This window comes from Ips typographus, linkage group LG14 (assembly GCF_016097725.1).
Source record: "Ips typographus isolate SLU linkage group LG14, UJ_Ityp_2.0, whole genome shotgun sequence".
Classification (NCBI taxonomy): Eukaryota; Metazoa; Arthropoda; class Insecta; order Coleoptera; family Curculionidae; genus Ips; species Ips typographus.
Window position 1 is genome coordinate 508,087 of NC_138435.1, and position 22,408 is coordinate 530,494.

General features: G+C 38.8%; 6 protein-coding genes and 2 long non-coding RNA genes across 18 annotated transcripts; 3 read left to right on the forward strand and 5 right to left on the reverse strand.

Moving 5' to 3' along the window:
- The first annotated feature begins 130 nt into the window (after positions 1–130).
- Positions 131–2,445, forward strand: spab (space blanket). 3 transcript variants are annotated; one of them, XM_081992338.1, is made up of 6 exons: positions 131–366; positions 433–578; positions 635–767; positions 825–948; positions 1,494–1,611; positions 1,672–2,445. In XM_081992338.1, exons 2-6 carry the CDS (start codon positions 447–449, stop codon positions 1,804–1,806), a joined length of 642 nt encoding a protein of 213 aa, XP_081848464.1. In that variant the 5' UTR covers positions 131–366; positions 433–446; the 3' UTR covers positions 1,807–2,445. The 3 variants fall into 3 exon arrangements, with proteins under 3 accessions (XP_081848464.1, XP_081848466.1, XP_081848465.1); XM_081992340.1 differs by having other exon boundaries at positions 138–366; positions 635–761; XM_081992339.1 differs by lacking the exon at positions 131–366 and having other exon boundaries at positions 419–578.
- Positions 2,446–2,587: 142 nt separating this feature from the next.
- Positions 2,588–9,571, reverse strand: LOC145737583 (serine proteinase stubble). Of its 6 annotated transcripts, none has more exons than XM_081992312.1 (10): positions 9,427–9,571; positions 8,960–9,022; positions 7,293–7,496; positions 6,807–6,891; positions 6,570–6,754; positions 5,575–5,752; positions 5,433–5,517; positions 5,252–5,380; positions 5,013–5,204; positions 2,588–2,916 (listed from the first exon to the last, which is right to left on the reverse strand). In XM_081992312.1, the coding sequence occupies exons 1-10, from the start codon at positions 9,539–9,541 to the stop codon at positions 2,737–2,739; spliced, it is 1,416 nt and encodes a 471-aa protein (XP_081848438.1). In that variant the 5' UTR covers positions 9,542–9,571; the 3' UTR covers positions 2,588–2,736. The 6 variants fall into 6 exon arrangements, with proteins under 6 accessions (XP_081848438.1, XP_081848436.1, XP_081848439.1 ...); XM_081992310.1 differs by having other exon boundaries at positions 6,807–6,912; XM_081992313.1 differs by lacking the exon at positions 9,427–9,571 and having other exon boundaries at positions 6,807–6,912; positions 8,956–8,971.
- LOC145737603 (uncharacterized) lies at positions 7,368–12,097 on the forward strand. Its single transcript, XR_014180428.1, has 2 exons — positions 7,368–7,507; positions 11,974–12,097. It is a non-coding gene; the product is annotated as an uncharacterized LOC145737603 (long non-coding RNA).
- On the reverse strand, positions 10,974–12,810 carry LOC145737585 (serine protease 27). Of its 2 annotated transcripts, XM_081992317.1 has the most exons (8): positions 12,596–12,810; positions 12,367–12,543; positions 12,120–12,309; positions 11,874–12,067; positions 11,690–11,826; positions 11,392–11,638; positions 11,193–11,336; positions 10,974–11,134 (listed from the first exon to the last, which is right to left on the reverse strand). In XM_081992317.1, exons 2-8 carry the CDS (start codon positions 12,521–12,523, stop codon positions 11,013–11,015), a joined length of 1,191 nt encoding a protein of 396 aa, XP_081848443.1. In that variant the 5' UTR covers positions 12,524–12,543; positions 12,596–12,810; the 3' UTR covers positions 10,974–11,012. The 2 variants fall into 2 exon arrangements, with proteins under 2 accessions (XP_081848443.1, XP_081848442.1); XM_081992316.1 differs by having other exon boundaries at positions 10,974–11,336.
- Positions 12,811–12,858: 48 nt separating this feature from the next.
- LOC145737580 (BTB/POZ domain-containing protein KCTD3) lies at positions 12,859–18,625 on the reverse strand. Of its 2 annotated transcripts, XM_081992305.1 has the most exons (12): positions 18,459–18,624; positions 18,094–18,407; positions 17,866–18,045; positions 17,508–17,711; positions 17,362–17,455; positions 17,127–17,308; positions 16,871–17,074; positions 16,699–16,815; positions 14,302–14,441; positions 13,405–13,721; positions 13,170–13,351; positions 12,859–13,119 (listed from the first exon to the last, which is right to left on the reverse strand). In XM_081992305.1, the coding sequence occupies exons 1-12, from the start codon at positions 18,512–18,514 to the stop codon at positions 12,920–12,922; spliced, it is 2,190 nt and encodes a 729-aa protein (XP_081848431.1). In that variant the 5' UTR covers positions 18,515–18,624; the 3' UTR covers positions 12,859–12,919. The 2 variants fall into 2 exon arrangements, with proteins under 2 accessions (XP_081848431.1, XP_081848433.1); XM_081992307.1 differs by lacking the exons at positions 16,699–16,815; positions 16,871–17,074 and having other exon boundaries at positions 18,459–18,625.
- LOC145737605 (uncharacterized) lies at positions 14,771–16,692 on the reverse strand. Its single transcript, XR_014180430.1, has 2 exons — positions 15,748–16,692; positions 14,771–15,687 (listed from the first exon to the last, which is right to left on the reverse strand). It is a non-coding gene; the product is annotated as an uncharacterized LOC145737605 (long non-coding RNA).
- A 92-nt stretch (positions 18,626–18,717) lies between the features above and the next one.
- On the forward strand, positions 18,718–20,647 carry Art1 (arginine methyltransferase 1). 2 transcript variants are annotated; one of them, XM_081992324.1, is made up of 5 exons: positions 18,718–18,871; positions 19,051–19,437; positions 19,494–19,611; positions 19,760–19,904; positions 19,957–20,647. In XM_081992324.1, exons 2-5 carry the CDS (start codon positions 19,062–19,064, stop codon positions 20,383–20,385), a joined length of 1,068 nt encoding a protein of 355 aa, XP_081848450.1. In that variant the 5' UTR covers positions 18,718–18,871; positions 19,051–19,061; the 3' UTR covers positions 20,386–20,647. The 2 variants fall into 2 exon arrangements, with proteins under 2 accessions (XP_081848450.1, XP_081848451.1); XM_081992325.1 differs by having other exon boundaries at positions 18,766–18,897.
- Positions 20,648–21,180: 533 nt separating this feature from the next.
- LOC145737590 (iron-sulfur cluster assembly factor IBA57, mitochondrial) lies at positions 21,181–22,290 on the reverse strand. Its single transcript, XM_081992326.1, has one exon. It carries the CDS (start codon positions 22,234–22,236, stop codon positions 21,211–21,213), a length of 1,026 nt encoding a protein of 341 aa, XP_081848452.1. The 5' UTR covers positions 22,237–22,290; the 3' UTR covers positions 21,181–21,210.
- Between the last annotated feature and the right edge of the window lie 118 nt (positions 22,291–22,408).

Consider the following 22,408-nt stretch of genomic DNA (forward strand, 5'->3'; position numbering starts at 1 on the left):
GATACTTGACGTTTGGCAACAGCGCGCTGAAAATATGGCCTACTTGATATTTTTTTCGTTGACTGTCAATAATATAAGTTTGTCCGGAAAATGGAAACGTTCCAGGAAACCGGGATAATATCACCTGAAGGACTGTCATATACAATTTTAGCCGGTAGAAGCTAACGATTTTATTCACTACATTGTTTGCACCTAGAAAAACCACCCTTAACGCCCACACGTAGGGCACGAACCCTTCCGAAGGGGTCCGAGATCGTCGTCATATAAGCCGGTTTTATGGATCGGCGTGAAAACTGCACTGGAAAGCCTTGAAACGTTAGCAGTTTCCCCAGTTTTCCCGGAATAGCGTCACGTGAAGGTTTCGAGGTGAGTTGGTCCCTCATATTGACACTGATGAGTTGACATATTGATTAATCAGTGTGGTTTTTGCAGTATAATAGACAAAAATGAAAAGCATTACAGCCTTTCTGGCCGTTCTATTGGCTATACAAAAGGTAAGCGCCTGGGGTGGGTTATTTAACCGTTTTTCCCCTGAAATGTTGGCCAATTTGGGATACGGTGGTCAGGGTGGTGTGATGGTAAGCGAATACGACATCACGCTATTCCAGTGGGGTACTTATAATATAACTTTCAGAGAGATGGAGAAGATAACTTTCTCGAAGAGTACATAAACGAGGCAGACGAGACGCCGTGCTACGGACGAAAATGCACCGCCAATGAGCATTGTTGTCCAGGTACCATTTGCGTTGACGTTGATGGAGGTGAGCGTATGTGGTGTTGTTGATGTTGATCGCTCATCAGGATCTCATCCATTTCAATTTCAGTGATCGGGTCGTGTTTGTTCGCTTATGGTCGGCGAGTTGGGGAGTTGTGTAGGCGCGATTCGGATTGTGAGTCAGGATTGGTTTGTGCAGAAGCTGATTCAGGACCCAATGGTAGAGTTTGCAGGTAAAATGTCGTCAATGGGCGTTTATTTCTCTCTCTGTTTAATATAAATTCCAAAAAAAAATACTAATATACTGAGCGCATTTGATTGCCTATAACAAAATTCAAGGGCATTCAAGATAGTAGTATTTTTGAAATAACTTTTTTATTTGAACTAGTATCAATTTCGCTAAACCGTCATTGGAAAGAGTGTTAAAAGTATTACAAAATAAGCCAAAACTGGCCTCTCTAGCTCCTCAAGTTACCTAGATATTGAATTTCAAAAAGTTGTAAAAAAAGACCTCTAATACCCCCCCATTCTTTCTCACCACAAACTAAAATCGCAGGCACCTTCGACAATGACAGTTAGTTCTGTCGGTAATGGTGGATGTCATCTCAGTGGGCGTCTATTTCTCTTTGTTTAATACAAATGAAAAAAAAGATAGAAATATATACTAAATTGTTATTATTAATAAATAACAAAATGGGGCCTTAATGAACGATTTTGCATTTTTGTTTAATACAATTTATTACCCTTTTTGATGATAAACTAAATTTTAACAACACAGACCACCGGTACATCAAGACAAACAATATTCAGAGTCCTGTCACATGTCAAGTGAATGCGACATATCACGTGGACTGTGCTGTCAGTTGCAAAGACGTCACCGGCAACTTCCTAGAAAGGTAACTCTGTCAGATTATATAAATGAAAGTATTTGGTAGAATAATGGTGTTTCCAACTAGATTTGCTCCTATTTCAAAGATCCTTTGGTGTGTATCGGTCCGGTGGCCATCGATCAAATCAAAAACGTCATCGAACATACCGCGGGCGAAAAACGCATCACCGGATTGGCTTTCAAGAGACCGACAATGCATTAAACTGATGACCACTCTGTTTCCCAACCAAAAGGTAGTTTTTAAATTTTGTGTCAACTTTTTCTCGGTGTTTGTGTGGTTTTTTTTGGGCCGCCGAGTACGGTCCTGGCCTCTAATACGACAAACTGCTAACAGGACCGCACTGGCCCAATCACATACTTTAAAATTACTCTCATTAATAAGGAAGCTGTGTTTTTAACTAGTTAAGGACCTACTATATATTATAATATGGCTGAGGCACTTATAACTATATTTTAGTATAATAAGGTAAAAAACCAAAAACTGGCCTATATAAGACTAATTATTTAAACAGGCCCAATATATAACAACATATCTTTATGTAGAAAATTAGTTAGTATTTCTTCAAAAACATATGTTATATTTACAAAACTTTTACTCAAGTATAATATTATAATTATTATTATACCAGTCTTACTGTGATGTTCCCGAAGGAAGGCAGAAAGATGTGCTAAAAAGTTTAATTTTGCCTTTACTTACATTGAAATGACTTTAAAAAAAATCGTACATATCTATAACTTACATATCATTAATGTTACTAATCTAGTTGTAATTCAGTCTATTTGATGTTATATTATTGTAAACAGTTATACGGAATAAATGTCTACAGCAATCAGAAGGTTATTTTGTCTTTTTGTTTACAACATGTAGGGGGATTACACCAGAGAGAGTCTAATAAGTTTGGTTATAATTCATTTTATTTCAAGTTATAGAGAACATTTATGTAACCTTAAAAACCGTCAAGAGACACCACACAAATATCTGATGCAGATTTACTGATGAAAGTTTATTAAATAAATAACATTTTAAGTGCAGCGGAACTCTAAATTAGTCTCTCAAAAATTATCACATTGGCACAAACTTACAAACGGGAAATAAATATATATTATTAACTATTTATTTACAATTTTTGTCTTATGGCTGCATCACTTTGTCAATCCAAGGCACAAACTTTTGTATGTTGGTGTAAACGCCAGGCAAATGTTCCCTACCGCAACCAATTCCCCAGGAAACCAGCCCTATAAGGGTCCGTCTCCCGTCTATCGTTAACGTCAAAGGTCCCCCAGAATCACCCTGACAACTGTCACGTCCACCCTATAAATTAGTCAGTTTTAGCATTGTTGAGCAGGTTGGCAACATTGTACCTAAAGTCGGATGACGTCAGATTGAAATTCATGTCTTAGATTAGTCCCAAAGGTTTTTATTGATATTTCGCGGTTGCCAGCTTGAGCGTTCCAGAGACACATTGTTCGGATATAGAGATTGTTTATTTAATTTATTTTTACCAAAATAAGGGTGGATGAATCGTTTTCGCGCAGAAAAACTCATATTTTCACGTTATTTCCTTTCTTATGGCATTCTCCATTCTAAACATAAATGACTTGCAACCTTAGCAACGTTGTCAAACAGAACTGCTTTCCTGTACAAAATTAATAATGACATTCTAATAATTGTTTATTAATTTCTTAAAATTAAAGTTTTCCATATTTTTTTCTCTTTTTGAGATCTTAAATTATAGAGAGTAAAGTGTCACTTTGCATGTAAAAACTAAAAATACTTATTAAGTTACTAATTTTTAAGTTATTTAACGATTCTTCATGTTAAACGTCCTATATCGTTTTCTTGAACCTTCGGTTTGGCAACGTTGCACATTTCCAGCAGTAAGGGGGAGGAATTTATTCCTAAACAGTCAGTGTTGCCAGGTCTACCGTTTTCCTGTTTTTTTTTTGTATATAATCTACCGTTTTAATTACGTTATTGCCATTAATAAGGAAATTTAATAGGGATTCTAAAAAAGCGCTTAAAACATTTTCTTACTCCAAATTATTCTTTAAAACCACGTGACGTCTGTCACTAATGTCAGAGTTGTCAAAATTTTACTAGAATTTGCAGGAATTACATTATAACACAGTTTTCGAAACAAGACGATTTTCTGAGATTTAACAGTTATTTTGACAATTGTCACTTCATAGTCTAGCTAAGTAGTCTTTTGAAATCACGTGACAACTGTCAATAATGTCAAAACTGTCAAACCATGCTCAAAAGTTGCAAAAATCAGAATTTATAAACGTTTTCTTGCAGTATTTGATATAAAACGTGTTTCTGAGAATTATGACAGTTATTTTGGTAATTATCACGTGACGTTTAGCTAAATAGTGTTCTAAAATCACGTGACAACTGTCACTAACGTCAAAACTGTCAAACCATGCTCTAAAATTGCAAAAATCAGGATTTAGAAACGTTTTCTTGCAGTATTTGATATAAAACGTGTGTCTGATAATTATGACAGTTATTTTGACAATTATCACGTGACCGTCTAGCTAAATACTGTTCTACAATCACGTTAATTCAGGATTTGGAAACTTTTTTCTTACAGTATTCGATATAAAGATGTTTTTAAAATTTATGATTTTTGACAATGGTCACGTGACTGCCTAGCTAAATTATCCTTTAAAACCTAAAAAATGAAAAAAACTGTATTTTTGAAGTACGGTTTTTATAGCAAGAATCAATCAATGATTAAATTAAATTAAATATTTTGACTTGGCAACACTGCCTAGACTTGGTGTAACCTGACGTTTTTTTTACGATTCTTTTCACAAAAACCAGCTTCATCCGCCCTTTTTTGGCTAGAACTAAGTCAAATAGACAATCTGACATCAATCTCATAAAAAAAAAACAAAAATACGGTGAAACCTATAACCTATGATGACCTTTTTCACGGGAGCATGCGGCAACATGGCATCAGTGTGTTTGTAATGTTAGCAAAGGACAGAAACATAATGACTGACAATTGACATTGACAGTGCTTCAGTTGATTTGACAATCCTTACAAGAGTGAGGTTAAGTTGGTCAAAGCAAAATATACACAAAAAAAACGGGAAAATTAAATCAAGTGTCGTTAGTTACTCGTAAAATTACTTTCTGGACTGTGTGTGTGTTATTTTCTTGATGGTAAACCTGCAAGGTAAGCGGCAAACTTTATGTATGTCACATGAAACATCTATCGGCCATTGTTTGCCCTCACTATACTGGTTTAGACATTTTTGGTTGCCAAACATATCAAAATTTGAAAAACACAAATACAACTCACACAAAATAATAACCGAATCGATAAATTTAAGTGGCAACGGGAAAAGTTTAAAGAAACTGTCAACAAACGTCAAACAGTAGACAAGACAATTACCTACCTCTTTATAACCAGCGCATAGGAAAACATCGTGAATGATTTCGCGACGTCCGGCCGCCCTAAACCATTTTTGACATCTGTCATTGGTGATAACCTCCACGTCCACCTCCTGGAGCACCGAAGGTACTGTAGCCTGTCCGTGTCTAGTTCTGCCCCATCCAGCTACCGTAGCCACTCGTCCAGGTAGTTTAACCTATATAGTTATTTAGTTTTAATCGTCAAGCTTTTGCTGAAACTTACCGTAGGCGATGGTAGGCAAACTGGAATGATATGTTGGCGAAATCGCACTTTTCGATCCAGTTTCACCAAAGCCACGTCGTTTTTAAAGTCGGTCGGCGAATATGCTGGATGCACCTCTTTTCTCTCCACCTATAAAACCCAGTTGACATTTTCAACCCCTTTAACCTCTATAAACCCTTACTGAATACTCCTCGAAACCGTATTTTTCATTCTGGTCACGCACGTCCCATTCCCCTAAACGAATCCTGATGTTACCGTTCGTAGTTCTAAAACAAGTTTGTCCCTTAAATTGCATTTACGAGCCAAAAGTTGGCAAAACGTACGTGGCAACGCAATGAGCAGCGGTTATAATCCATTTTTCGTTCAGTAAGGCTCCGCCACAGGCCAGTTTTTTGGACAGAAAGCCGGTTTTAATCAAAGCCACCTGCCAGGGATGGGACCCGAACCCAGTAGAATGACCGCCCACAATCCTATTGGACCTGGTTTGTAGTTCGCCACAACCTGAAATTAATTTACCACTAAATTAGCAGAAAAACATTTTTAGTGTGTCTGATGTGTGTTGTAAAAGTGCAGTAAAAGGGTCTGGTACCTACAAGAAAATCAGAGTGTCCAAAACAGTTGCCACTTGTAGTTTACCGAAAATCAGAAAGAGAGAGCAAAACGGACTTCAAATTTGTGTTCCCCAGGTTCAAATCAAGTTAGAAAAATCACTTTGATTAAGGAAAATCCAAAATGGTCGCCGTTAGTATAGTGGGCCCAAAAATCCCTAATTTAGATTAAATTTTCGTGCACTTTTCCAGAAAATCGTTTATAACTCGCTTATTTGAAACACCCTGTATAAAACCAGTGTATAACAAAAGAAAGCTAATGAACGGGGCTATCACGTGACGTTGAGCGGGCACGGCTAAGTTGTCCCGTTTAGCCGCTAGAGGGTGTCAAAGCTGACTCTCGTTTTTTGCTGTTTTGGCTCAATATGTCGGGAACGTTTTAGATTAGAGGTCTGAAATTGAATTGTCAAAAGATTGTAAAAACCGAACCGAATTTCCATTCCTGGGTGTTACAACAATATTAAAGAAACCCTCCACCAACTGATCAAGAACTCCTTCCTAATGAACTTTGTACACTTGTGATCCTTTAGTAAGTCAGTATAACCATCCAGGCAAAGAGAAAGTTATCCCAATTAACCAGTTCAGTGAACGGTAACGAGTTTCCAGAAACTTAAATCAAGTTTCGCTGAACTGTTCAATTAACTAACTTGCATAATATATACAGAACGTCCCAAAAGTGCGTGCAAAAGCAACAAAAACCGGTTAGTTACCAATATTCCCATACGGTTCAATGTAACCAGTTTGGGGGTAATCATAATCAGCCTCCTGTACAAAACCGTTTGAATGATGATGGCTGGACGGTCTGGTGTACATTGGGTGGGTTTGGCCGCCCAAATTGGGTTTAGGGTGGCCCAAGCTGGTGGGACGGTTATAATGCTGCTCTTGGGTCGGTTTACTGGGTTTGATTTGCGTCAAACACACTCTGTATGTTAATTAGGCTTACTTACGTTTGAGGGGCGAAGGGAGGTCGATCCACGTTATTCGACTCTGGATGGTTTTCCTCTACGTCATTTCCTTCAGGATACACGCTAACTAGATGATAAACGTCATGATCTTTGGGGAGTTAATGATGGTAATGGAAGGAAAAACAGTTCTAGTTAGCTGATGGTTATTTTCACACACTATTTACAGTAGTACATGCGCCACTACACGAAAAATGTCTGTAAACACCCTGTATATGATAGAAAACGACACTGACGTTAAATGCGCTCAGTTGTCAAATGTTTTTTCTGTCAAAAATCGTACGTTTCATAAAATCACTAAGTGTGAGAAAGAAAGCACGCTACTCCTCAACTGATTGGTTAGGAAAACGAATATACAAAATGTCAAACTCATTGTAGTGCTGTTTTCTATCCTTTAGGTTAATAAATAATGCATTTTTCAGTTATTAAACCCCCAGTTTAACAAATTCAGACTTTTACTCAGACACTTACTAGCATTGTGCAGGACACCTACGTCAGATTGTTGAGTAGGTGTTGACGACGAATGGGAATTGTCCGAGTTGTCCCTGTCCACGCAACACGCCCAAATCATGCCACCGGAACAAAGATCCAAGGGACGTCCGCCGCCCAGGACACAAGAAATGCTCAGTCCGCACTCGTATTTTACTCCCCGATAACGACAAGACTGGGGAATCACTGTAAATAAGGTTAGTATTTACATTAAAACCTGGCCTCGTATTATAAGTAATTGTATTGTTTTGTCCGCAAGTAATAATTGTCAAACACCTTGATTTGTTTTAATTAAGGACAACATTCGAGCCAATCAGCCAGCTGAAAGCTACTTTTTTTGACCAATCACTATGCTGGGATTCACGCAAACAAAAAAGGGCCAAACTTACTTCTCCCTAACATTTCCATTAACGAATCTTGACTTCCTAACCCTGTCGAACCCTTTTTGGCTAAACTATCCAACAGCAACAATTCCTGAGCCTGTTTCTCGTTGGGTAACGTCCTAACGTCCCCCACACAAACCACTACAAACACTAGGAACAACACTGAACGTGACGTCATCATTGTTTAGTAAGGGTGTCAATTGAGAAAAATTCACCCCCGTGTGGAAAATTGGTAAGTGCGATTTGGAACTAAAATCTACATCGCCGGAAAGTGGTCGGTGCCCGACTGAAAACCAACTTTCCACCCAAAACATATGAAGAAGCCACTTTGTTATGGTTCGTATGGCAAGTGAAAGCTGCTGCACATTTGTAGTAAGGGTACCCAAGTGTTTTACTTGCTACTAAAAGTTTTGCTACTCCTGCCCTCGTACTATTGCTCTAATTGACGCTCGCATTGTTTCCGTAACCAATTACAGCAATATTGGTTTTTAATACGTTATTTATTTATTATAATGAACTTTAAGCATCTTTTTGATTGAAATTCCAGTCATCAGCGAAAGTGTTTTGTTTAAATAACAAGCCTCAGATGACCTATCCAATATCTGCTTTCATTTCATTGACTAGACAAATTTTGACAAACGTCACTCAGGTGACAGTAGTAATACGCGTTGAAATCGCGACTGGTTGTGTTTACTTTTTTAGGGTTTTTTTCTGTTTTTTTTTGCGATATTAACACGGAAAAAGCGATGCAGGCAATAGTAAAAGTGTTTGGATTGCCATTCGTCAAGTAAGTAAACTGTTTATTAAAGTGAGTTTCAAAATTAAGCCTTCTTGTGACTTTCATCTGTCATTCAATAAGCTTTCTGAATATTGAAGTCCTGAATTTGCCCATTCTAGTAAATTAACGTTTTACATCACTTGAATTAATAAAATCATTATTATTCAAGTCCACATGTGATCTGTGTGCATAATTGTTTGTGATTGGTCAAAAAAGCTGGTTTTTAAACCAATCAGAAACTACCCAGCACTATTAAAATGTACACATATGTGGACTGACATAATGCAATTAAAACACTATTTTTACCTAAGAAATAGTTAGGAATGTGCTAGTAATATGGTAAAAGGTTGATAGTGAAAGCTCTCTTTAAGTTACACTATTTTGTAGGACTTTCACTTTTACTTTAACATTGTTCCGGCGGTTCGAAAGTTTGCCAAAACCAATTATTGGTTCAAGGTAGTAAAATAATGAAAAATGTCCTTACTTACGGCCGATTTCGTCGAAAAACCTCAATTTAGGTGGGGCGTAATACAACTTTTGTTTCTCCTCTCCTGAAAATTACAAAAAAATCCACTTTACTCACACACGTAGGGATTTTCAAGGAATCAGCAAGCAAAATAACTTCCTGGTTTATTATGTACCAATTTGGTATGAACATGTAGTAAAATTGTCCCATTGTGTTCGCATTACCGTATCTTCAATGCAATTTTTACTTATAAATGTTTGTGTACAAAAATGCGTAACATCAATTGTTATGTAGACAGTTTCTAAATTGTTATTGCAGAGTTTTGTAAACATTTTTAACAAATAATAAACTAAATCAGTTATGCACTGAATTACTTACTAATAGATATTTAAACTTAAACCTTGATCATTTTAGAACACGTGACTTTATGACACATACACGTCAGCCATGTTGATTTTTACTAAAATTGACAGTGACAAACTATAATACCTTGAATTTCATTGGTATCCGTTGCTGAGGTGATTTGCATGTAAAATCCAAAAAAAGCAACTAAAGCACCACACAAAATCACATTTCGCTTGATTTGACCACGCACTAAACGCATCTTACTACAGGTATCTAGAGCGTACGGAACTTTCACTAATTTTCCATGTTTGAGGCAAATTTGGACATTTTCGAGCAAAATACGGACTCAACGTGAACGCGGACCAAACGAGAGTAAAATCGTTGATCACGAAGGAGAAATTGTGCGTCCGAGCCTAAAAATTGACCGGTGCTATCTCAATTCGCTTTTTTTTTAAAACATTTCTCTTTCACTTGATTGGATATGGCCGCCGCGTGACCAGTGTCGTACATTTTGAAAACCGCCGGTTTCAGTTTGACAAGAGAGAGTGCACGCCACTGGTTTACACGTTTCTCTTCGTTACGGTCTCGTTGGTATTACACGGGAATTATTGACAGATGAAATAACTTTCTTCGTTTTAATGGAAATTTGAAGTTCTCGGTCGGCGTTTCGTTGTGTTACACAAGGAAATGCAATTAAGCAACGCCTTTCATTTACCTATTAGCAGTCAAGGTTAATGACGTTTTAGTGCCAAATTAACATCTGTCCTGCTCTACTAAATGTCATTAAAAGAGTACAGCAATATACTCCAGTATTGCAAAAAACAAACACGTCAATTAGAACACCCCATGTCTACTTGATTTATCTGGTTTCTTATCAAATTACGTCACATCACAACTCAGAAACAGTAAATGTCAAGTTTCATTGGTTGAATGCTCACGTGACTTGTGGCCAATGGATGTATCTATTTCTCTGTGCGTACAAGCCTTTCGTTAATTTGAAATTTACTTCCTTGGCTGACTGATGAACTTTCTGACTTTTTTCTACTTTCCAACCGTAAATTTATGGCTTGATAATCGATAAAAATTGCAGTTTAATAGAAAGTCCCGCGACAGACACGGATTCGTACGCGTTTTGCGACATATGTCATATGATTTAATTATGCTAATAAAATTACACACAAATCAAAATGGAAAGCTGAAATATCCGTCCATATAATAATAATATACGTCACGGTGACGAAATTTCTGCGTACAATGAAACGAAGAATTATTGGCGATTCGTAGAGGGAAGGAAGCAATTCAACTACTGTAACGGGATCACTTTTTCTTTCCAATCCAAACGATTGGGGAAGTCGGTGCATTTTGCTGACGAATATACAAAATACAATGTTTGCTCCCAATTCCCCTCTAAATTACTTTCACCTGATGCCGCCACTGAATTCTAGTATCCGTTCCTGATGACTGAGACCTTTCTCGGTGAAAGTATGTCATTAATGTAACCTTAACCCGTAGTAGCGTTTTGTTGATAGATAATGCCACGGTCAATCACATCAGCTGGTTCAATGTTATATGGCACAAAATATGTGGGGTTTATGGCACCCTCTATCAGTAAACTGGTCAATTTAACAGAACTTGTCAGTGTGAATGTTTAGGGTTCCTTACAGAGTGATTAAAATAAATCTTACAAACTACTTTGTCTGATTATATTAAATTGTTTCAACAAATCACAGTTAACTTTGTATAATTTTCCGAATCCAGTCGACGCTGGTCGAAACTTTATGGTAAATCCCAGGTTGATGGGGTTCGCCGCACCCAAAACCGGCGCTGGTAATGCCCACCAAGGTCCATCTGCCTGTAATTAGTAAATTTTAAAATTCCCAGTTGTGACACCAAAGTTGAATTAATAAAACCATTTTCCAAGACTATTAAGGGACCACCAGAGTCTCCAACGCACGCGTCCTGTTTCCCCATTTCGTGTCCGGCACAAATCATTTCTTGGTGTAGTTCAACCACGATTTGCTTGGTTTTGTGCCAGGTCATGCATTTATTTATGTCTGCAAAGACAGTGTGTGAGCGCATTCACCAAAAGTCAAGAAACATGCTACTCGCCTACTATAGGAACTGTAACACTTCTCAACAGGTTAGTGCCTATTTTCTTGCTCAGAGGGTCGATTTTCCCCCAACCAGCCACCACACCCTCCCTCCCTGTTAGATTAATGGAAACGTCCGGTAGACAAATTGGGGAAATATGGAAATTCCATCCCGCTTCGGTTACTAGCTCCAAAAGGGCCACATCGTACCTATCCGGTTGCGTGGCTTTGTACCGAAAGTTTGGATGTATCAAACGTTTCTTCACCTAATCATCAGGAATTACAGTTTGAACTCAAACACAATTGAGGTATATTACCCGGTGCAGCTCGGCCGGAGCTAGCTCCTCCACTTCGCCAGTGTCCAGGGTGTCCAACTCCCCCAAATACACTAAAAGTTCCGACATTTTTGCCGGTAGAATGCAATGGGCGGCAGTGGCCACGAATTTCCTAGAAACTACCTTAAACCATCAGGTTAATTTAATTAAAATTGTGGTTAGTTACCTAATACTCCACCACATTGATAGGTGGATATTTTAATGTAGGCCTGCCAGGGAAACTGACCGAATTCCGCCTGTTTTCCTCCAATAATTCGTTTTTGCAGTACGCGATCATTGGACAGACCACAACTACCCTCCAGGTCATTGAGAAAGTCATTTCGACGTTGGATTGTTTGGGAAATTAAATTTTCCCTTTGCCTAGGATTACAAAATAAATAATGTTTTACTTATTTAGTGTTTTTTTGCTCACTCTATTTCATTGACAATCACGGATTGTTGATACTGGATTGGATTAACACAACAGGCAACTATCCAGGAACTGGGACCACAGCCAGATTGGCTGGAACCACCAATCCACCAGCAAGTCAAAGCCAAAGTGCACGAATGTCCTTGCAGATGACATTTAGTGGGATAACCGAGTAGAGAGGCAAAAACACGACCTGGAAAGCAAATGTTTTAGTAAAATCATCATCAATAATTCAATAAAATTGCCTGACCTGGAAGGTCCTTCCAATGTGACTGATGGTCTTTACTGAACTGATGAGTCTTTCTTTTTGAAATCGTTTCGACTGAGGGAAACTTCCATAAACTCCACGCTAACGAAGGGGGTTGTTGTATGAATATAATCGCACAAAACGTCATGAATAGGTGCATACTTGAATCGGCATTTTCCGCTGGAGACGTTTTCCTTGTAGTGATGGCAGAAAATTATATAAAAACACTCACCTTATTGAATAAAACTGAAATTTCACTAAAATTAAAACTATCGACGTGTTTGTTATTGTACTGGCGTTGTAACAGTACCCGGACTCGAAATTATGGTCCGAAATAACGGATTCTGCTCGAAGAAGACGTTCCACTTACTTGCAGAAGGAGGCCTCGTTAAAACCGATACATTTCGGTTCGTCTTAGAAGAGAAATCAGGGCAGATGTGATATTCGACCATAACCATTAAATAAGCCTGTAGGATTAGGAGAATAAAAATCAAATTGTTGCATTAAATAAACGATTTAATAAAATACTTTTACAGAAAACCAACATTTTTTTAAATCACGTGGAACCACCGCTCCTGTCACTATCACCGTGCAGTTGCTGGTTCAAAAAAGCCACATTGCTGGCTTTAAGACGTGCAGCTGCCACCACCGTAGGACAGGGCGACATACAGGGTGTCGAACACAGGCTGTTACTAATATCGCACTGATCCAGCATGCGTAACAGTTCAGTGGCTGTAGGACCGCCGTCAAACTTTTCTAAAACGATACGTCAAACTGGGAAAAAGGAACAAATCAAGCGCAATTACCGATGTCGGTTTTGTAACACAAATCCAGGGCGGTAGTCAGGTCCCACATTTGAATCGATCCGTTCGAATGGCCGGTAAAAATGAATCTTCTCGGTCTGGACCCCATCCGACTGGAACCCTCACACTCGTGGACGCAAAAGGCGCTTACAGTGCTGCCATCTACCGCTTTAATAACGCACACTCTGAAATTTGACTAGTAAAATCTACGAATCAAAACTCTGAATGCTTAACGGACCGTTTTCCGTTGCTCGCAAGACGGACAAACAGCTGATCAGCGTCCGGTACCACTTTTTGAACGAACACTTGTTCGTCGTCTTGTTCGCCGAAAGGTCCGCAGTCGTTGCCGGCTATAGAAGCCAAAGGTAAGCCGCAAGCGCCCCCTATAATGCCCAAATTTGGTTCGGCAGCTTCCAGGGCCACTATTTTAAAAGAAGCCTCCGGCGTTGAACCCGGTTGTGTACTAAGCATACCCCTGAATCGTGTCACCCTCCACGAACGTACATGATTATATTCTGAGCAGACAGAGACCAAATATTTTTCAGACAATGTCACCTGTAATGGCAAAAAGTGACGATTGCATGGTTGCATACATTTCAGGGGGGCAGCAAGTTTTTACCTTTTAAAAATGACATCATACTGTTACATCTTTGTTTATTGCATAACAATCCTGTCTAATTAAAAACTTGAAAACCAAAATAACTACATTTATGAAGAACACACAGAAATATCAAATTAATGTATTCTAAAAGAGAATTGTTATGTAGGAATGGATATTTAGCAAAAAAGAATTAATGGACCAAGTTTGAGAACATTTGAAAACTGTCAGTGCCATTTCTGTGTTGCAAATTAGTAGTTTTGAATGGAAATAGACCAGTAACTAATAAATAGCCACAGAAAACTATCTCAGAGAGGAAAATCACTATCAGTCAGTAATCTTAGTAAAAGTCAAAAATGTTGTTAATTACCAAGCTATGATTTATGTTGATATGTAGTTTTTTTAGCTTTAAAACTAGATACAGAGACAAATAATTTCCACTTTGAGTGTAAATGAGCAAACCTACTTCTTGATCAATGATATTCAGGTAATAACTTGCTGCTTTTTTGCCTAATAACAATCTACCAACTACCATACCTTGGTGACTTTGCTCTGATGTACTGTGAACGTTTGAAACAACTGTGGTCCATGTCCGACAGTCTCGGGATGTTGGACAATAACTCGGACAGCTCCGGACGTAGTCCCGTAGGCAATTTCGATCCAGTTGCCGCAAAGATCTGTGTAAACGCGTTTTCGTGTTAATCGCACATTTATAGAAACTAAAATGGTTTTGTAGCAGCTGTGTTTTTGTATTGGTAGCTTGATGTCTTGTGTTTGTATACCAGCAAAAGTGCAGAAAAATCGTTTGTTAATGTGATCAGAAATCGACAACAGAAGGAAGTTACTCAGAGTTCTCCTAATCAAAATTATGTTCATTGAAAGTTTAAGTGGAAAACTGGCAACAAGGGACGTTTTACAGAAAACATCTGACTAGCCCAGGATGATGTAGACATTGTCAATGTTGAACTTTATGATTTGCTGTGCTTTTAACCTTGTAACCCGTCTGTTTTGTCTTTTTTTTAATGTTGCATCAAAAGTAAATTTTAGCATTGTGAAAGCTGAAAACCGCGCTTGCATACCTTCTCGGCCCCTCTCAGAAGCTGGCATGAAACACAAGGCGTTAAGTAATTGAATTCCAGCTGAGTTTACTATTACCATAAACTAAATGATAAGTGGTAATAGAAGTGAAAATTAATTTAAGTAAGAACCGTGAGATGGGCTTAATAAGTAATATATTAAGTAATCTAAAATTGCCAGAGGCCTCTGGACGACATTTTGGATTGTCAGAAACTTTTAAAACTTACTAGGGCTTGCTTGGAAGACATTTTGAAGTGTCAGAAGCCTCAGAAATGTCATTTAAGTGATTTGAAACTGTCAAAGGCCTCTGGAAGACATTTTGGATTGTCAGAAACATTTAAAACCTACTTGAGCTTGCCAGAGGCCTCTGGGAGACATTTTGAAGTGCCAGAAGCCTCTGAAACGTCATTTAAGTAATCTAAAATTGCCAGAGGCCTCTGGAGGACATTTTGCATTGTCAGAAACTTTTAAAACTTACTAGGGCTTGCTTGGAAGACATTTTGAAGTGTCAGAAGCCTCAGAAATGTCATTTAAGTGATTTAAAACTGCCAGAGGCCTCTGGAAGACATTTTGGATTGTCAGAAACGTTTAAAACCTACTTGAGCTTGCCAGAGGCCTCTGGGAGACATTTTGAAGTGCCAGAAGCCTCTGAAACGTCATTTAAGTAATCTAAAATTGCCAGAGGCCTCTGGAGGACATTTTGCATTGTCAGAAACTTTTAAAACTTACTAGGGCTTGCTTGGAAGACATTTTGAAGTGTCAGAAGCCTCAGAAATGTCATTTAAGTGATTTAAAACTGCCAGAGGCCTCTGGAAGACATTTTGGATTGTCAGAAACGTTTAAAACCTACTTGAGCTTGCCAGAGGCCTCTGGGAGACATTTTGAAGTGCCAGAAGCCTCTGAAACGTCATTTAAGTAATCTAAAATTGCCAGAGGCCTCTGGAGGACATTTTGAATTGTCCGAAACTTTTAAAACTTACTAGGGCTTGCTTGGAAGACATTTTGAAGTGTCAGAAGCCTCAGAAATGTCATTTAAGTGATTTGAAACTGCCAGAGGCCTCTGGAAGACATTTTGGATTGTCAGAAACGTTTAAAACCTACTTGAGCTTGCCAGAGGCCTCTGGGAGACATTTTGGAATGTCAGAAGCCTCTGAAACGTCATTTAAGTAATCTAAAACTGCCAGAGGCGTCTGGATGACATTTTGAAGTGCCAGAAGCCTCTGAAACGTCATTTAAGTAATCTAAAATTGCCAGAGGCCTCTGGAGGACATTTTGGATTGTCAGAAACTTTTAAAACTTACTAGGGCTTGCTTGGAAGACATTTTGAAGTGTCAGAAGCCTCAGAAATGTCATTTAAGTGATTTGAAACTGCCAGAGGCCTCTGGAAGATTAATGGACATATTCTGTTGGAACACGTCAGTTTTAATGCGGCGTTGTCTAGTTGACATATCACATTTTTTGTTTTGTTTCGATTAACAGACAAAAAATGACAGATTTTGTATGTGTTTTCTTTAACTATTATTGTGTTTCACTTTGTTGTATTTTTAGATTAGTTATTTGTTTATTTTTAATATTCATCAAGGGGGTTACTTTCATGTTTAATCTTAAAACAGTCACGTGACCGTTTGTACTTTAAAATTAGTCAGGAGATTTAAGAGTTTAAAACTAAAAACGAACTGTACTAGCGCCATCTCTTAGAGTTTATCGACAACTGAAGCGGCCGAAATACATTAGAAAGCATAAAGGGCTTCCTTTTTGGGTGCCACTTTAATTACATTGCGCTGGTTGTCTGTACCTATCATTTAGTCTATGCTATTACTAGCTAAACTCAGCCTAAACACAGCCGCATACACTTACTCGTTTTCGGGGTGAGATAAACGGAAATAGCAGTAACCGGATCGCTGTTTGGATCTTTATACAGTTCAGTCACCAGCAGATCGTTATCCTTCATTCTCAAGGGGAATTTCTGCATGTCTGCGCAAAATTTTTCGAGTTACCAGCCAAAGTTTCAAGGGAATTTAAATCGTACCAATGTAATAAATGCATCCATTGTTACAACCTAACAACAATATAGAGCCTGCAGTGTCAAATGACGCGATCGGCATGACGTCTTGCGTTTGCCAGTGTTGCGTCATCGCGTGCCACACTCCCAATTTTCCCGAAGGCGACAAAGCCACCAGTTGACTCCCAATGAAGAACAAGTACTCAACTCGCACATGCAAGTTGAATATACCTGGTTGACAATCATGTACAACTTGGCAACGCCGCAATAAAAAGTAACCTACCAACGTTCGTCCTGGCACCGGTATCGGATATGCCCCACAAACGCACTTGACTGCCATAGGAAATGGCAACCATTTTGGACGTTTCGCTGGACCCCATTTTTGCATTAACTGCCAACCGTTCGATTAAGCTTTCTATGTGCGGACTGGTGAATACTTGCTGCCAACCGCTGGAATCTTTTAACCTGAAAAAACAGTCAGTGTTGCAACACTGTAGGCCAAGAAGCTTTTATTTTACCTGTAACACACCACAAAATGGGCGTACGCCACAACAATCCAATTGTGGTGCGCTTTAATAATTTGTACTCGAAGAGGATCCGCCCAACTACTACCTGCATACGGAAGCAAACTGTCTCTTGCGTCTGTCAAAAATTTGTCACTCACCGGCACTTCCAAAAATCAGTCCCAAATCGTTTCGTATGATTTTATTTAAATCGGCCGAAGAGTTGCGCGTGTGTCTTAAATCTAACGAGGCTGTCCTCGAGTGTCCTCGATTGCCGATACCCCTCAAATCCTGCGAACTCCTACTGTAGCCAGACTGAAGTCCGGCTTGTAGGCGTAGCTCCAATGAAGAGTTACGTGAATGACCTGTAATCACTTTTCATGTGAATACCAAGTGGAAACCATGCCTTGCCTTAACCTCAATATCACTATTTAGCAAGATAAATCTCAGCTGATAACTGTCAGGTTCATTCACCAAACATCAAGATTTTCAAACTATCCAACAAAAAAAGTAATTTACCTTGAGGTTTATTATAGTGAGCTCCTACTACATGACTTTGTCCACTAGGACCTGGGAGTTGAAGGGAATCCAGTTCTGCTTGATCAGTTCTTGTACTCTCTCCTTGTGGTAAAGGTGCTCTATGAACTCCTGTTGTTTCAGTAGCCACTTGTGAAGCTCCATTATCCTGAACAGGGATTGCTAATTTTCAGTGTTAAATTTTAAAAAATTCAGGGAAAAGTCCCTTACCAGGTGGTGGCAAATAACCGTAAAACAACACATTCCCACAGGCTGATTGTGTTAGTTCCTCACAAAGCATTAATCTCCGCACCAGGGGGGCAATATTGTAGTACTCGGCTTCGTGCCTCAGAGTTCTCAAGTCGATGTTTTTAACATCAATTTCTCTAGTTCTCAAATAGTTTAGGATAACCGAAAACACTTTGGGGTCTCTGTCAATAAAAATGCAACCTTTTTCATCTCTGAGGCTTGAGATTCGTCCGTTTAACAGTGCGGTAAAAAACGTATCTGGAATCAGGGTGAGGGTTTGTCTGGATGTGGAAAACCTGAAAAATCCACTTCTTGATTTTCAGAGTGTCTGGGTGTTTTTTTTTTACCTTTTGCCTCCAACATTCAAGTGCAGAATATCTCCAGAGTATGACTGGGGAAACATTTTGACTGCTTCGTCTGTTTAAAACATGTCTGGTTGTTTAAAAATCTAGTTATTAAAATACCACTAATCAAGGGTGATGTTGTTGGTAATAAAAAATTTACAGGTGACATGTTGTTGTTTTAGTCACGTGACTGCTTAACGATTAGACTTACGATGCCACGTGACCTAGTGTCAGATGAGTTTTGTCAAAATTCTGTCTCCTGTAAGTTAAATGTCACTGTCAAGCAAAAGGATTGGGATTACCTTTTCAGTAAAAACGCTGAAACCAACTGGGTTTTAGGCGCCAATATTTAGGGTAAAACTTGATAAATTTGTGCTTTGTAAGGTGATAACTCATTGAAATAGCCGTAGCTCAAGGTATGGTAGCTTTGTACTAGTCTTAAGTAAGCATTCTTTACCTTTTTCACCATTAAATCCAACACGTGTAGTTGTGCTTGTTTTGTTAAGAAATAACCACCATTTGCCGGTTTTTTTGTTCTAATCTGCTTTAATTGATACACCGTTCAATTTCTCAATTGATGTTCTCTCTTTAACAGCCGTTAAAGCAATGGACACTACAATGGAAGTGGCTCCAACCACCAATCATGTTTCCGCTAAAGTGGAGAGAATGGAAGACGTTCCTGCGGAGGAAATGACCTCCCGCGATTACTACTTTGATTCCTACGCACATTTCGGCATCCACGAGGAAATGTTAAAAGACGAAGTGCGCACCCTGACTTATAGAAACTCCATGTACCACAACAAGCATTTGTTCAATGGCAAAGTGGTGATGGACATTGGCTGCGGCACTGGAATACTCAGTATGTTCGCCGCTAAAGCGGGGGCTAAAAAGGTGCTGGCTGTGGAGTGTTCCAATATTGTGGAATATGCCAGAAAAATCATCGAAACTAACAAGTTGGATCACATAATTACTATTGTTAAAGGTGTGTGATAATTTTGTTTTTTTTGGGGGGATTGTTTGAAGACAGTTGGGTTGCAGGGAAAGTTGAGGAAATCACACTTCCAGACGGTATAGAAAAAGTCGATATTATCATCTCAGAATGGATGGGTTATTGCTTGTTTTATGAGAGCATGTTGGATACAGTTTTATTTGCTAGGTAAGTGCTCAAATGGGTGAGAGAATGTCTTCCTAAATACTCTCTGTTGTGTGTCTCCCCCTGTAGTTGCTTTCTTTAACCAGTCTTCCTTCTTTAACCCTCATCCTTCCAACACAAAAAAAGTAACATTTTGAGTTTGCATTTATAGAGACAAATGGTTAAAACCTGACGGTCTGTTGTTCCCTGATCGTTGTTGCTTATTTATAACCGCCATAGAGGATCGTCAGTATAAAGACGAAAAAATTAATTGGTGGGACGATGTTTACGGTTTTGACATGAGTTCTATAAGAAAGGTCAGTTTCACACTAAATGCAGTGAAACATCTGATTTATATAACTTATTTAGGTCGCCATAAGTGAACCGTTAGTGGATGTAGTTGACCCAAAACAGGTGGTCACTAATCCAGCTCTGGTCAAGGAAGTCGATCTGTATACGGTGAAAAAAGAAGATCTGGACTTTTCATCAAACTTTTCGCTACACGTCCGTAGAAACGACTACGTTCAAGCGTTAGTCACGTATTTTAACGTTGAATTCACTAAATGCCACAAGAGGATCGGTTTTACTACGGCCCCGGACGCCCCCTACACTCACTGGAAGCAGACAGTATTTTATTTTGAGGATTACATGACCGTGCAGAAAGGCGAAGAAATACACGGCACATTCACCATGAAGCCCAACATGAGAAACAATCGCGATCTCGATTTCGTTATTAAACTGGACTTTAAAGGGGATCTCTGTGAAGTGCACGAAGAAAATCGGTATAGGATGCGTTAAGCGGTTTGACCTCCTTTATTTTTTTAATTAAACCTCCAATTTAACGACAGAAACTAGGTATTTTTGTCAATTTTGTCGCCGTTGTGTGATATTTTTTACTGGTTTGAGGTACCAATATTTCCAATTAAGTGTGATGCAAAACTAATTTGATCTGTATTCTGTAAGAGATTTTTTTTCTTGTTATTAACGTATTTAGGGTACTGTAAGTTGTACTTTATTTATGTTTATTACTAAACAAGAAATTTGCCGATTTTCAAATTTATTAAGTTTTTTTTTTAATTCAATACCTTAAATTATAGTAAATGATAAGTATAGACAACCAGAGCAATGGTAAACTCTAAGAGATGGCGCTAATACAGCATCTATGCTGATGCTATAATTTTCTGGGAGTTTCAGAACAATGAAAACTATATGGTAGCACAACTATTTATTTTACAATTCTACTCATTTTTTCTTGCACAGCTTTTGGTAATGTACTGGCCCTAACCTTGGCACAGTCAAAACAATAAGTTCCACGGTAGTATAAACTGCAGGCGGTGTCTTTACAAACCATTTTATTGCAAACAATGCAATGCGCCCCAATTATCAGAATTTCCCCTTGTTTCGGTGCTATAAAGGGGTCTTGAATCAAGTAGGAATCCTCTGAGAGTTTAAAATTTTTACTGAACGGCGGTGCCCGACCGAAATACTCGTATTTCTCCCTCAATCCGCACAGATCGCAATTGAAATACTGCAACTCGTTGCTGTCTTTTGTGATAACAGCTTCATCAGTCATCCTAGCTGCAAGAAAACACGTTTTTAACTAAACTAGAATTTATTTGAAGATTAACTAGGAGAATGTACATTCAATTTTTCTTTGGGTAACTCGACAGGCCACCAAAATGGCCGTACAACTCTAGCCTCACCATTACCCACGCTAATATTTTCAAACTCTAAAGCCTGATTGATTCTCAGCAGTGCTAACCCTAAATTACCCTCAATACCACGCAACTTCCCTAAATTAACACTGTTATGAGTTATCACACTATTTTCCGGTAAACTTGTAGGGATTTTTGAGAAAAATAGCGGCATTAACCGTTTCCTAATAACGCCAGTATGATGTGATCTGGCTGTTAGCTCCTGTCCTATATAACAGCCTTTATGGAAACTTACACCGTGCAAATAGTCACAGTTACATTCTAAGGGGAATGAAGTGCCAAAAAGCAAATCTGAAGTTCCCTCACCCACCCCTAAACTATACCTCAACTTTCTATAGTCTGAAGTGTTACTGCATTGCCCTAAAGACTGTACAGCTTGAATTATGTCACTTGCAGGCTTGGAAATTACTCTAAAACCCAGTTGGGCCACTCTAGGGTCTTTAAACAACAACAAATCTTTGAAAGTTGTAAAATGCGTGGAACTTTTTGGCAGGACATCACAGTTAAAATCATTCAATGCTGGACAGTGTCCGTCAGTTTCCACACTGATATTTCCCAGGTTAAACAATACATGAACTTGATAATCCAGACAGGAAACCTCAACCTTGCGACGGACCTTGTAAATTTTCAAGTGTTTTTGCAGGGCGCTAGTGCTGGCCGAATCACACTCAATCCAAAAACAGTTTTTCTCCTCCATTTTATAAATCAAAGCGTCGAACAGGACGCGTCCCTTAACGTTCAAAAACATGGAGTACATACTGCCCGCACCGTCCGCGATATGGTTAATATCGTTGGTAATCACCCCTTGCAAAAAATCGCAAGCGTCCGGACCTTTTAGCTCAATCAGGGCGCGTTCTTTTAAATGTTGAACGCCATTTCCGGATTGAGTGGCAAAAAACCGTTTTAGTTGGTGTGGGGCTCTGGTTAACGACATTTGGGACGCCCTGTAATGGGTAAGTGTTTGTGAGAATCAAGTTTAAAATTTTGTACTCACCTTTTTTTTTGGTCCCTTCAAAATTTTAGGTTAGGTTCTGTCAGTCACGTGATTAAACCTCTAATGTAGTGTGTTGGCATCCTGCTCTAGCAAGTGTTATTGAAGAAAGACA